Source organism: Crinia signifera, chromosome 5, assembly GCF_055691185.1.
Source record: "Crinia signifera chromosome 5, ASM5569118v1, whole genome shotgun sequence".
Classification (NCBI taxonomy): domain Eukaryota; kingdom Metazoa; phylum Chordata; class Amphibia; order Anura; family Myobatrachidae; genus Crinia; species Crinia signifera.
Genome location: NC_139221.1, coordinates 312,319,751 through 312,334,063, shown reverse-complemented (window position 1 = coordinate 312,334,063; position 14,313 = coordinate 312,319,751). Strand labels below are relative to the sequence as shown.

Below are 14,313 nucleotides of genomic sequence, written 5' to 3'. Positions count from 1 at the left end.
GAAAGAGCAAAGTCACTGTATAGTGTATGGTACCAGGTCCTTCCTCTTACGCGTCCTTCCTCATAAAAATGGCTGCATTGGAGGTATTAACCCAGCCTGGGACTGAGTCGATATATTGCTGAGAGGGGTGGCCCCTTGTCCAGCTTTCATCAAATAAGCATTTTTGATACACACAGGAGTGGTAAATATAACAAAAATCCACATTCCATGGAAATGATTGCTGTTTCAATACTAAGTATTATGGACTAACCAATCTACGCCTTTGTGTCATCTCGCTTCACTAACCATAAACAATAATTGCTGCTTGCTACTATACAGTGACTTTGCGCTTTCATGCCTTTTATATATTACTAGCAACAGAGTACTAATATCGATTGCACAGAGATCTCCATCTCTCCAATTATAGCTTACTAGTAGCTTTTTATGCCCTTTTATATTATTTGTGGTATAATTGTTTTGTGAATTTTGTATTATTTGTTGTATGTTTATATTTTTTGTGATCTTCTTTATGTAGTGAAGTACCCACATCTTTATTGCAGCTCTTATCTGTGATTTGCCTTTTTTTTATAATTATTTATTACCTTTTGGACACGCCTATACAGTGCACCCAAATGCGCACAGCCACACTACACTCTCCTGTTTTGTTTTCTACCTTCAGTAATGGTCTTCAGGTCTTTTTGTGGACTTAATTATTGCAAAACAACTCCTTGGCCTCCCTCTCCTTGCTCTTTATGTTGTTTCCCTCTTTTCCCATTTCTTTGGGTGCACACCAAACCTAGTGACATCGCTAGTGACCTAATGAAAGGTGGAACAATGATCGTTCCGTCCTTCATTTACACCGTGCCAGTGCGCACCGGCAATCCAGCCGACAAGGATTCGTTCCAATGTCGTAACAAATCCTCACGCTCAAGTGTGTACAAAGCTTTACTTTTTTTTGCCCTTCAGTCTCCTCTCATTCGTTTGTGCTTTTGCCCCCGGCGCTCACAATTGCAGTTTTTCCTTTATTTTTACAAACTTTTTTTTTGGAGGGGGGGTGGGGGCGGAGATGGCCACATGGGCCACCGGTTAGTTGTTCGAGTCCTAAGGGTTTATTACTCTGCTTTTCCTGTTTGTACAATTTTGTTGTTTTTACCTTTTGTACTGCTCTTTTTTTCTATGTACAATTTTGTTGTGTGGGCATTGTTTACCCTTTTGAATTGCCCTTTTGTCTATGTACAATTCAAAAAATATATTAACAAAAACAGGGGAGAATATTTGCAGGAAACGGAACTGAAAATGGTACTATATTATATATTTTTGTTTCATTATAAAAACATTTTTTAAATAAACAATTTTACCAGTCTCCAACACCTTCTTAGCAAACCCGCCCCACTCAAACAGACACGAGCAAATGCCTTTAACCAGTTTTCTTTATTCTTTTTTTATGTAGGCTGAAGCAATCATTACAATGTAGAGGGAGGCACAGTTACAGCAAAAAGTCATTTAAACATTTTTTTTTTTAAACAACTTGCACAGGGAGAGGTCAACTCTCAGTACAAACTAGCAACTAAACAACAATAACTTAGCAGAAGAATCGCTTATTTTCAGTTATCTCTTCCGCTGTGACACTTCTATTTAATATGCAAAAGGAACACAAATAACAGAAACAGTCCTATGATTAAAAAAAAAAACATAAAGGAGGGCGAAATCCTACAATCAGCATTGGCTGAATTCTGATACTATAGGTTATATATGCTTCAAGAAAGGTTACAACCACACACCGCATATTTATTTCGGTCATGGATAACTGCTAAGTAAGGTGACGCTTAAATACTGGTCCAGTACTCTGCCTTCTGGTCACTGTCCAAGCCGGATCGTGGTAGAGCTCTTGCCCCAGAAAACCACAGTAAAAATACGGTAATATATACTCTGCCCCGCCCCCTATTAACATGCCCTTTTTTAACAACGGTAACATAACAGCTTGGAAGAAGGAATCACGGCAGGGTACTTCTTGATATAGAAACACAAGGACTTCACACATCACTGTACATCATTAACAACAGCCAACAAGAAATCTGCAGTTTCCTCCTATCTGGACAATAAAAATCATTGGGAGCCTATAGGTGTCCGTAAAATATATTCCTAGATTTCAATAGTATAAACAAATGACATTGCTCTAGAAAAAATAGGTATTTATGTGACTGTGCCATATTGTATAAAGCACCATGTTAGGGGCTAGGGGGGAGTATTATAAAGTGGTTTCCGTGCACTAGGAGTATATGACAGGTTGCCATTCCTGACGGACCCCTATCATATCAAGATTTAAAATGTAATGCAACAACAAGCTGTGAGCAACATTACTAATAGGTACTGGTAGAAGCAATGATGTCATTCATTTGCCAGCCAATCACAATTTTGCTTTCAAGTTGTAAACTGTACCAGAAAGAGGAGCTAGTAGCGGATTGGCTCATTATGATATACAGCAGTTTTCAACCCCAGTTCTCAACGTTTTCCATTCTTATTTTAGATAGACCTGGCCTTTAATACACCTATTTGGTGCATGTTGTGCACCAAAACATATTGGAGCACTGTATTGGGAAATCAAAAAGAAACGGAATATTAAATTTTGTGCTGCAAGAGGGGCAGAAGAAAATGTGCAGAGCCTGAAAGAATCCGATTGTTTCGGAAGAAAGGTCACTGGTTTCAGCAAGTTATTCACACAGTGCTGGTGGTTAAGGTGTGGACACTACGCCAGAAATTCCACGTAAGAGGGCTATAATGACATAACATCTACAGTCACCCTCCCTCCCCACCCCACCCCCCATCAAAATTAGAATTACTATTACTGCAAAAATAAATACATTAGGCTTGGCAAACAGTTGCAGCTCCATCTTGTGGTGGAGAAGTGAACATGCACCTTCAAATTCCCGTCAGGTTGGCAACTGCATATATCAATAACTTCATACTTACTCTGTCTTCTAGAAATAATTTACTTTTGTGTATATATTTCTACAACTGTAACTAACGATGAAAAGTGCTCAACTTTACCCCACGGACGGCTTTTAAAGAAACGCTGAAAAAAAAAAACCCATTATGGACAGGGGTGTGACTAGATATTTCTAGGCCCCATAGCAAACTTTTAAAAGGGCCCCTATGTTCCAACTAATATTGATAAACGTATAGAACACATGGAACTAACACAGAGAAGATGGGCCCCCTTAAGCTCTGGGCCCCATAGCGGCTGCAACTATGGAAGTTACGCCCTCCCTTATGAGGCAGTTCAGTTCTGGGCGAAATGCTGCCCTAGTCCCAAAAAGAAGAAAAACTTTTTGTGCAGGTGACCTATCAAAGTGGGTATCACAGCGAAACAAAAATAGTTTAAAATGATTCATTATTCATTTACAATTAACAAAGGAAAACAAAAAATGTGCTACATCGCTATCTCGCATCAACAAACAGCTCAAAAGTACAGTACACAGAAAACGATTCACAGAGAACAGATTCGAAGCAACATTTTTTCACTTTTGTTCAGTGTATAATACCCGGTGCCAAATCTGTTTACTTCCAAGACGGAAGGTTAAAAATAAAAAAGGAAGCCCCACCCCCATCCCGCTTTTATTAAAAAAGAAAAAAAAAATCTGCTCGCAAAATCACTTGCCTCCACAATATTGAACAGTGCCGTGTATACATGTGTGTGTGCGCGTGTGTACTGGATGCGTGTACGTAAAGTGTTTGGGCTCTGCAAGGCGACCCAGCCAGCTGGGACCTAAAGTGAAGCATTTTTTTATTTATTTTTTAACAAGTGAGCTCCCTGCTAACAATATTTTTTAAATATATTATAATTGCCTTAGCCTTTTTTTTTATGAATTATAATTGCCATTTTTATAAGTATCCTTTTATTTTCTTAGTAGTTGGTGAAATAATGTGAGCACACGGAACAAAACAAACAGAGAGTGCTTTGGAAATATGAGACAACCCCCTTCGCTACAGGGCCCTGCTCGGTAAGGGGGCACAGCACTTTTTGTGGGAGAACCAATAGGAGGCCAATGCAGCCTGTGAAATCGCTGACGGGCCAGTGACATCACTAGATCCCGTCACATTGCTAGTCTACAATAGAGATAGAGATTAAGAATATTTCAGCCAACAGATATTTCTGTCACTAATTCTCAAGGCTGATATTACAGGTACTCGTATACTCCTATAATAGTTCTGACAGGTGCTACCACGACTTATAATGAACGGAAAGGATACCCAAAAAGCAGGGGCACGCCTATTTTAGGGAACAGATATATTTATTGTTTTTGTCAACCAAGGAAAGACGGACTACAGATGTGTGAATGTACGTTCTTGGCAATTGCCGTGGAAATAAAAAAATGACAGCTTTTAATTAATAATCATTAAAATCTCCCTGGCAGATCCATATGATGATAATATGCATGTTCAGCTTAAATCTACACATATAATAAGTACGGGTGATGTCTGTACATAGAATTTATTTTTTTGGAGTAATACTTGTAGGGAACTATGGAGAAGAAAAGATGATTTCTGGATTTGTGTTTGTCCGTTCGTTCCGGCATCGCGCAAAAACGACTGGATGAATCTGGGAGGGCACAAGGGAGCCCATTGGTCACCTGCCCTTCCCTTGCACCCAATGTTACTTGATAAACAGAGGGCGCAGGAAGATTGTTGCATGGAGCGTCCTATGAACGGATTCAGTATTGAATCCCGGCGGTCGGGATCCCGGCGTTCAGAATCCCGACGCCGGAATCCCGACAGCCGAAATGCCGACAAGGGGGGGACGTGGATCGCCCCCCCTTGCGGGCTCGCTGCGCTCGCCACGCAGCGGGCCCGGTGCCTCGCTACGCTCGGCGTGCTATTTTATTCTCCCTCCAGGGGTGTCGTGGACACCCCAGGAGGGAGAAAGTGTCGGCATTTCGGCGGTCGGGATTCCGGCGTCGGGATTCTGAACGCCGGGATCCCGACCGCCGGGATCTTAACTGCATCCCCTATGAACACCTGTAAATTTCTAGGTAACGGGATGTCTCTCCAGGCGCCCTAAAAGCTAAAGAAGGGTCAAGACGGGGCAGCGCCAGTTTCGGCCACAGTAACTCTCTTCATTGCGCCCCCAATTATAGCACGTTCATACCATTACTTCTGTAATCCATAAGCGTAATATGGGACAACTAAATGAGAAGCTAAACAGGTTGATGTATTACCCACAATGCAACTACAGGTGTACAATACAGCGCCCCATTTATCTTAAATTTGTGCTACATATATTTTAAAAATATTTTTGATGAGATTTTAAGGATTATTAACACAAAAATGTGTACATTTACATTTTATTCCTTTGGGAATGACCAGGTCGCAATATACATTTATCAATACTCCATTATATTCCATTGGATGACAAAAAAACAATACATTTATCTCTTTCATAAAATAGGAATGCCCCATTTTTAGAGTAGCCTCTCCCTTTTATGCATAGGCTGAATAATGGTTCTGCCCACAAAATGGCTTCCCACAAAATGGCTGCCTACAGCAAGGTAGTGTGCACCACTGAAAGCAGGATTCTCTCGCCTTCCCCAATCCAGGGACCATGAGAGTTTATATAATGGGGTAATAGAAGTGGCATGCTGGGTTTAAAAATCACAACTGAGAAGATGACGGGCGTTTTTTTTTGTGTTATATATATATTTTTTTTTACAAAGTATGGTGAAAAGCACTCAATAAAACAGGAACACTGTCATCTGGTATGGCTTATTAGGAACTAGTTATCATGGATCTGCAAGCAATGCCTAGATTACAGGTGAGGTGTGCGAGTGTATGTGACAACGTATGTTACAATGGTAATCTTCACCCCTTAATTCCCCTGGTTACATGCTAAATCTTTTTTTTTGTTTTATTTTTGTATATTGCTCTTAATTGTTAATAACTTATAACATCAGCTTAAAAAAACAAACAACGAAAAATCCCCCCAAGTAAAAGTATTTAAAATAATACAAATAAAATGTAGACGGTACTTTGTGTATAGGGTAAGTTACGTTGATGGGATAATAAGGTGTTCTACACCCTGTTTTTGCCTGGGTAGACTGGGGCCTGTCGTTGACCTAGGTCGCCTATCGGGTCAAACAAGTTGCCCAGTCTTGATCGATACAAAGTTTTGGGGGGAAGCCTCTAGCATCCTTCTACAAATTCAAACTTATTATTTTCTTTAAAATTCCTTCAAATGTTTTAAAACTTTAGAAAAACATTTTTAAAATTAAAATATGGATTTTGGCACTTTATGAAGAAATTTGGAACAAATATAAAAAATTAAAAAAAGGAAAAAAAAGGAAAAAAAAAGACCCCAGAACATAAAAGGTATTAATTATGTGCAGAAATAAAAGTACTATTTACAATATCGGAACAGATATTAACCCTTTCTCTACTTTGCTTTATGGTCATCATTTATATTTTTCGTTAAGAGTATGTTTGTCACCCCTGTGACAGTTTCTACAAAATCCGCTGATCACAGACTGGAATGGATTAAGATAAGTGTCAGGGTGCAGTTCCTTCCACTTGGCCAGTTCTCCTAGGAGATACGAGGGGCCGAGCGGTCGTTTGTGGTGGTTTTCTTGAGTTTGACTCCACGGCGAATTGCGTTAAGCATGTCGCCACCTTGAGGGGCGTCATCAGGAACAGATTCTGAGGCCTCTAGGTCAGCTTGGGCTGAGGAGTCTGGGATGAAGGATCCATCCTGTTCATCTTCCTCTTCTTCGTTTTCTGGCCGTCCTGGTCTCTGTTCTTCAGCGATCATGCCATTTGGACCTACAACTGGCGGGTTTACTGAAGCCTGTCCGCTCCACATTTCGCCAGTTAGCCCAGGTCCATCAGCGACAGAAGGAGAATCGAGCGATTGCTCTGGGCTCTCCTCACTTGCACTGGTCGGCAGCCCTGCTGGCATATCCGGCACTGTGGGGGTTTTGACGGGGATAACTGGTGTCTTTATTGGAATGGGACCTCCGCCTATAGTGCCGCGTCTCACTGACGGCTTGGTGGACGGTGTCCTTCGGATGGTAGCCACGCCGGGAGTAACCATTACAGGCCCGAAGGTGGCTGGCAGTCCGGCAGTGGAGGCTGGGCGCTTGGCTTGGAACATCCTCCTGTACGACTGGCTGATATCACTGTTTCTGGGAATGGTGGAAGATTTATCAAAATCCTGCTGCTCCGGTTCCTGGTCTCCGCTCACCGAGAAGTAATCATAATCTGAAACTAGAGGCAACAGAAAAGGTGAAGCATTCGTGAGGAGATAAATCATTTACCTTTCCAACTTGTGGTGGTTGAGTGATGATAATGCAACTCAGCGAAGAAAATATTTACAGCATTTATAGTGATAAATAATAGCAGCCACCACCTTCGTGTCACCCAATCACCACCCACTTCCTACCCACGAGTCGGCACCTCCTACCTCCTACTTCATCCCCGTGGCCTCATTTCTGGTTTTATTTCTAGTCCTCCTCATTCCCATCAGTCCCTGCCCTAATGGAGCCTGCAGCCTAAATGCCTCAACACACACACACACACACACACATGGAGATCATGCAAACTCCACACAGATTGTGGCCTTGGTTGGGAGTTATACTTACGACTTCCTATGGACAATCAGTTATTTCCGACTGAATTCCTTTGTGATTAGTACTGAAAAATGGGTCTGGATTAAAGGATACACAGGGGTAGATGTATGAAGCAGTGATAAGGGAGAAGTGAGCCAGAGGAGGAGTGGCCCATGGCAACCAATCAGCTGCTCTGTGTCATTTTATATTATGCAAATTATAGATGTTTCTTCAGTGCTGATTGGTTGCCATGCTCCACATCTCCTCTGGCTCACTTCTCCTCCCTTATCACTGCTTCATACATCTAACTCACAGTGTCTAGGTCAGCAATCAATAGGTTGATATACACAAGGTCGATACATTAAAAATGACGACATGAGTTTTTCACGTTTTATTGGTGTCCGTGTCGACACTTGAACATGTGGACCCCAAAATAGTGTAGTGCATACCTACGCCACCTTCTGGCCAGTCCACATGGATATTAAAATATGAAAGTCCAAAAAATAAACAAAATCGTGAAAAACCCATGTCGACCTTTTGTTAATGTTGACCCTTTTGGTGTCGACCCATCATCCGGATCTCCCTTCAAAATGTGGGTAACACTGTGGTGTGTATGTAACTAAGGGGAAAAGTTATGAACGGTTCTACTAAAAGTGAAAATTGGGGGTGTTTCCCATAGCAACCAATCAGATCCTAGCTAACCTTTCTCTAATGTATCCGAGAAAATGACCGACAGAATCTGGTTGCTATGGGCAACATCCCCGCTTTTCAGTTTTAGTAGATTTACCCCTATAAACGGGCCAAACATATGAATTTACAAATTTCTGCCCAAAAAAATAGTAATTACCCCCCTTCTGTAACAGGAATGGGTCGTAGGGTCAACAGGCCTTAGTTCGTCATGGCTAAGGTCAACAGGGTCGGGAATCAGAAATGTCTTGGAAAAATGCTGCTCCGTCTTACGGGGTTTGAATATACAGATGCTCAAGCAGTCACATTGAAACATCTGCACTTGCAACGGGGATAGTCACTGTATATCCACGGCAATATCTATCCATGGAAAACCGCCACTAACATCGCCGCTATGGAGCGATACATAGGAAGCCGCTGGTACCTTGCGAGGGGATGGTGTCCTCAGAACAGCACGGGGTGGTAGTCTGGGTGCTGTAACCGCTAGAACATTGTAGGGAGTCTCTGCTGCTCCTCTGCGTGTCCAGCTGCAGTCCCCTGCTCAGTGCCAGGGCCAGCTCGTCGCAGTTCTCCACCTCCTCTCCTTGCTGCTAGAAGGAACACAAACAAGAGAAGACCTGAAGACCACAGAACACTCTTCATTATGGGGGAGGATGCATAAACCTTCTACAGAGGACAACTGGAGACATAGCCCACAGCAGCCAATAAGATTCAACTTTAGCACCTGTCCTTTTCAGAAGGTTTGATACAGTTCCCCCTATGTCAGAACTCTAGAACCAGTAATCACATCTAGATCCTAAAAGTCCACCACTCGCCCACCAAATCCTACTCGATTCGCTGACAATATGAAGGCTAAAAGGTCACCCAGGAGCATAGGAAGAGCTGTAGGAAGGGGTAGATCTGCCCTGGGTGCATTGACATTTATGCAGACACACACAAAAGAGATGTAGCAGTAAGACAGAGAAGAAGCCCCCAGAAGGTCCATAGATGAACGTCTAGTAGAGAACACCCACAATAAGCTGGGGACACATGTTAGCAGCTGTGGTGAGACCTGGCAAGAGAATTGAGATTAATGCAGAACTCTCCCACTACGTCACTCTTTACCCTGGATGATGCAGGTACACGTATGGTCCGCGGCGATAGCGGCTCCTCGTTCTGCCCTGGAGTCGCAAACTGGGCTCCTCCAGAAGGGTTGGCTTCACGTTTGCGCCTCTGAAGCGTGTTCACCGTAGGCTGGTCGTATGGACCTGGCTTAGCCCAGTCCTGAATGAAAGGTTATAATATGCTATACACAGGTGTAAAGAACTTGGGGGGCGACATCTCAAATCTTCTAAAGAGGAGACATGGCCAGTAGCAACCAATGAGTTCCAGCTGCCATTGTATAGAACGTACTCGATCAGGGATAGCTAGAACCTCATTGGCTGCTACTTCTCCTCTTGTCCTCTCTAGAAAGCTCGATATATCTCCCCCTTGGACTTTTCAAGGAAACTTGGGTTAATCGCTGTGGTCACGAACAAGACAACCTTGAGCACAGCCAAGAAGGACGCAGACAGACATGGCTGGAGTTACCACGAGGAACCGTAACGCTCTTTCCTGAACGCTTTAGCATTCAGCAGCAATGGGGAAATTGCCGAAAGTAATGAGGTTCCAGGATTAAGCTGAGGAGGGGGGCAATTTTATTGTACAAAGTAATCAAGTGCTCTAAAAGCATCGGCTAAAGAATTTATGCAGAAAGGGTGTGGCTAGTGGACTGGGCGGAGCCAACAGAGACTAAGGTTGTGCGTCTACAGAATCCACCGGTGTAAGTCCAGCCCTGCTGACAGCGGGTAGAGATATTAATCAACACAGCAGCTATGCAGATCATCTAAAGCTACAAGAATGTATTTGTGCATATTCTCATATCCCATTACCCAAACACAGCGCACCTTTTACACATGATGGGTAGATTGTTTTATGGTTTCCTAAGTCCCTACTCTTTGCCAGCTGATCTTAGGAATGAGAGACCGGTCCTTTGTCTGCTGTACAGACTTCCCAAGCAACAGGCGGCAGGTTACAGTCACATATCTAACGCAATATAGTTTTTATGGTCAATGTTTGGTAATGACCGCTGCTTAGAGCAACTGCACTGGGGCCTATACGTTCAATACAGCTCATGGTTTGTCTGTGTGGAGTTTGTATGTTCCCTGTGCTTGTGTGGGTCTTCCCCTGTCCTAAGATATACTTGGAATTCTTATGAAGGGCTGGGTCAAATGTGATGCCAAACGCGTTGGAGAGAGAGAAAGATAGAGATGTAAACTAACGCGTTTCGCAGAGCATTTGATTATGAAATGCCCAGCTCATCTTAGAACTCTGCAGGTGACACATTTTAGTACATTGCTCAGCTGGCACCTAGAAGGGGCTTCCCCGGAGAACATAAAGGTGCCACCAAGACCACCACCTCTAAGCTGGTGCCTTCTTTCGGCAGAAACATGGGCGAATACCGCTGCACGCTGCAATAAAAACCCCTACAAATGGTACAACCCTCTCCCTCATTCCTCATTTTGTAAATGTAACTCTACAATGCTGGATGTGCCTACTCCACACCTAGTGATGAAGGCCTCCACCCTCCCCAACTCCTCACTTATGTAAGGTACGGCACCCAAGCCGCGGGTCTGGCGGAAATCTCTCCTGCCGTGCCACTGTGCCATTCTGAACTTCGTAAATGTCCGCCATACAGTATGTCAGTTAATTGTGTAATGCGTGTGTGTGGGCCTGTGATAGGCAGTTCATATTGGAAACCCAATGAGTTGATTATATAAGCAGAGTATGAAAACTCCATACAGAACATACTAAACTGGAAAGAAAGAAAATTAGTTACAGCACACTATATTAAGTTCGAGATAAAAAACCATCCAGAAGTCAGAGAACACTACACAACCCCCACTGACATCAGAGAGCACTTGCTTTAAAATCGGTCATAGTTTCCCATCTGAGTATATGTGACACCTGTAGAGGGCAGGTCACAATACAGAACAGACTTCATCAATGCCAGGATGTGAAGTTGGTGATTAATGGCCAGTATTAAATGAAACAGTATGTAGAATTCATATATATTTCAGCCATTAAGCACAGCACTTAACAAGAGTAATAACTTTACTAAAATATGATTTGTAAATCCAGTATTTAAGCCATTAAGCACTGGAGTAACGAGAATTATTACTATTCCAAAACAGTATTTGTAAATCCTAGATTTAAGCCATTAAGCACTAGAGTAATATGAATGATAACTAAACCAATATAGAATTTGTAAATCCTGTATTTCAGCCATTAAACACTGGAGTAACGAGAAGGATAACTATTCCAAAAAAGTATTTGTAAATCCTAGATTTAAGCCATTAAGCACTGGAGCAACGAGAATTATTACTATTCGAAAACAGTATTTGTAAATTCTAGATTTCAGCCATTAAACATTGGAGAAATAACTTTTCTAAAACAGAACTTGTAACTTGAACAGATTTTGATCTGCAGCCGATGATGTCGCGATACTCAGATGTGATAACTGCAGACCAGAAAACATGTCTTGCAAAGTGAACTATTATTTAAAAAAAAAAATGAAAAAGAATTAGAGAAAAAAAAAGTAATAGATCAAAAGACATCAAGATGAGTTCAGTGGGGGTTGTTCAGGATTGGGATTCGCAGGATTTGCAGAGGGTCCCAGAATGTCTGAAAGCAAGGTTAGTCATTGGTCAGAGCCAGAGAAGAGAAAATGAGGTATAAGGCCGCAGCTTGCAACACATAAACACAAACCTTCCAGCTGAGGATCTTAGAGGACGGTAACATGCCCGGCCCAATGGTGTAATAGTTGCGGCTTTCTGAGCTACAGCGAGTCCAGGGACGGGAGGCTGGGAGCGGGAAATGGGTGAAAGAACCTGATGCAGTCAGGTCATGGGACACGCTATAGTGATAATACCCATTAGACAACTGGAGACAAACAACATGGAGGAAAAGGAAACAAAAACGAGGGAAAAAAGGAAAATCAAAATTATGGCAAATGACGGGAACTTGATTAAAGTGCACCAGCTGCTTACGCAGAGTGAAGGCCGCCATTTTGTGAGGTGATGTAATATTTAATTCATTCAATAGGTGGCTTTTTGTCTTATGATTTAATCCACTAGAATTCACAGCTGGCATTAAATTGGTTTCAGCACAAAATGGCCACCTCCACAGTAACGGTGATGGGTTCACTTTAAAAAGTAAGCAAAATAAACAGGGTTAATATGAACATGGCAAATGGATAATAATGGTAAAACAACACCACAAAACTAGGCTGCATTTGAGGAGAAATCACACGGTGGCACAAATATTCTACACATACAAATAACACATATTGTGTATGGAACAATGCTCCCTACGTTATGTACTGTTTTATCCTGAATTTATATTTCCAGAGGTGGTTCTTCTTCAAAAAGAAAATTATATCTCTATGGGTGGGGTACTCATTTCCAACGAGAAAGGTCACCTGATCTCAGTCAGAGGAATCACGTTAAACAGAATGGACTGAAAACAATCATGTGACTGTGGTTGCCGTGGTAATCAGATGGCACTGAACAATCGACATGTTATTACTAGAGGTTTGAAGAAACAAAACAAGGTACGGCACCTTTAAGTAATAACAATTACCTTATAGCATGCTGTTGTGTATATGATGGACACTTGGACACAAAAATAGTTGGAAAATAACTAGGCGGGAAAGCTAAAGTACCAACCAATCAACTCCTAATTGTCATTTTCCAAACCCAGCCTGTAACATAGGAGGTAGAAGCTGATTGGCTGGTGCTTTTTAATCCATACGTCTCCACTCATAGTAAGATGTCAAGACCGGGATATCACAATCCGGGAGATTCTGTATCATTACAAAAACACGCTGTAAAAATTGTGATGTAGAAGTAGTATGGTCACACAATAACCCCACATCTATTACATAACCTGTAGTGAAGTCATGTCGCCACCCCTTGATACCCAATCTTGCCCAGAATCCAGGCAAATAGTCAGTGAGTATTTAGCTTACACAAATGAGACAAATACATGATCTTATAGGCTTGCTGGGAGCTGCCATATATAATCGCAGCTTTGCTAATTTCAAATTATCCAAAAATCACTGTGCGCCTCATAAATTTGGTTTTAGTTTCTTATAGGCTTGGACTGGTGTGGAAAGTCTAACTGAATCAACCCCTTCGAGCGATGACCACAATCGGTTGGATGTCGGTAATTACACCTGTTAGGATTTACCAGTCGGCACCTGATCGCCAGAATTCAAATAGTACAGCATGGATTTAGGCAACAATAAATATATATTCATTAATAGTTCTGCGGCAGATATATTGAGAAGCACCGGCAGCATGTTCACCTTGTCAGTCGAGGCCCAAGCTCCCATTGTGGAACCAGAGCTCACAGAAGTAGGAGAGCTGCACTCACTGACAGACTGACAGGTCTCCGACGCTTCTGATGAGGCTGAGCTGGACGAATTCTGCAGTGAGGAAGGGGGAGGGTGACAGGACACAAGGTAAAGAGCCGTTAGAAAATGAGGCAAAAGAATCATCAAGAGAGAAGCAAGGAAAATAGCAGTTTAGTGAAAGGGCCTATAGAGCAGGACAGCGGCCATCTTGTTTACAATGACCTAACAAACAAAGTATTGCAGGGTGTAAACTTGATTTTGAGGACAGAGGGCAGAGAATTGGTTGCATCTCAATACCCCTACCCAACCCTGTTGAGGGCTTTGCAGCTCTTGTCACCAGAGCACAGTTTAAATAATCAATTTGGTTGGCGGGATCGGTACAATATTCACCTGTGCCCATGGGGAGAACATGCACCTCAGGTGCTTATGGAGAGCCAATAATGGAAATAACAATATTGGGAAACTTGCAGGCACGCTAATAAAATGGTGCAGTTGTGGCCCACACAAAGGTCATTTCTCCTCTCAGAAAGCATCTCCCAGAATTCCTCTGTGCATAATCTTCCAGTCTCTGCTGGTCCACCATCTCGCACTTTGCAGGTACTGAGGAGTACCAGCTCT

At 42.4% G+C, this 14,313-nt stretch overlaps 1 protein-coding gene across 9 annotated transcripts in view; it reads right to left on the bottom strand.

Annotated features, from left to right (window-relative positions):
• Positions 1-1,391: 1,391 nt before the first annotated feature.
• The window catches only part of MTSS1 (MTSS I-BAR domain containing 1), a 125,636-nt gene continuing 112,714 nt past the window's right edge, over positions 1,392-14,313 (bottom strand). For 2 of the 9 annotated variants that reach the window (XM_083189482.1, XM_083189484.1), the window contains exons 11-15: positions 13,648-13,767; positions 12,048-12,221; positions 9,366-9,524; positions 8,686-8,851; positions 1,392-7,233 (exon numbers count right to left, since the gene is read on the bottom strand). In XM_083189482.1, coding sequence (XP_083045608.1) covers positions 6,554-7,233; positions 8,686-8,851; positions 9,366-9,524; positions 12,048-12,221; positions 13,648-13,767 — 1,299 coding nt within the window. In that variant the 3' untranslated portion in view covers positions 1,392-6,553. The remainder of the gene's footprint in view (positions 7,234-8,685; positions 8,852-9,365; positions 9,525-12,047; positions 12,222-13,647; positions 13,768-14,313) is intronic. The other 7 variants (XM_083189483.1, XM_083144815.1, XM_083144812.1 and 4 more) reach the window with 5 other exon arrangements.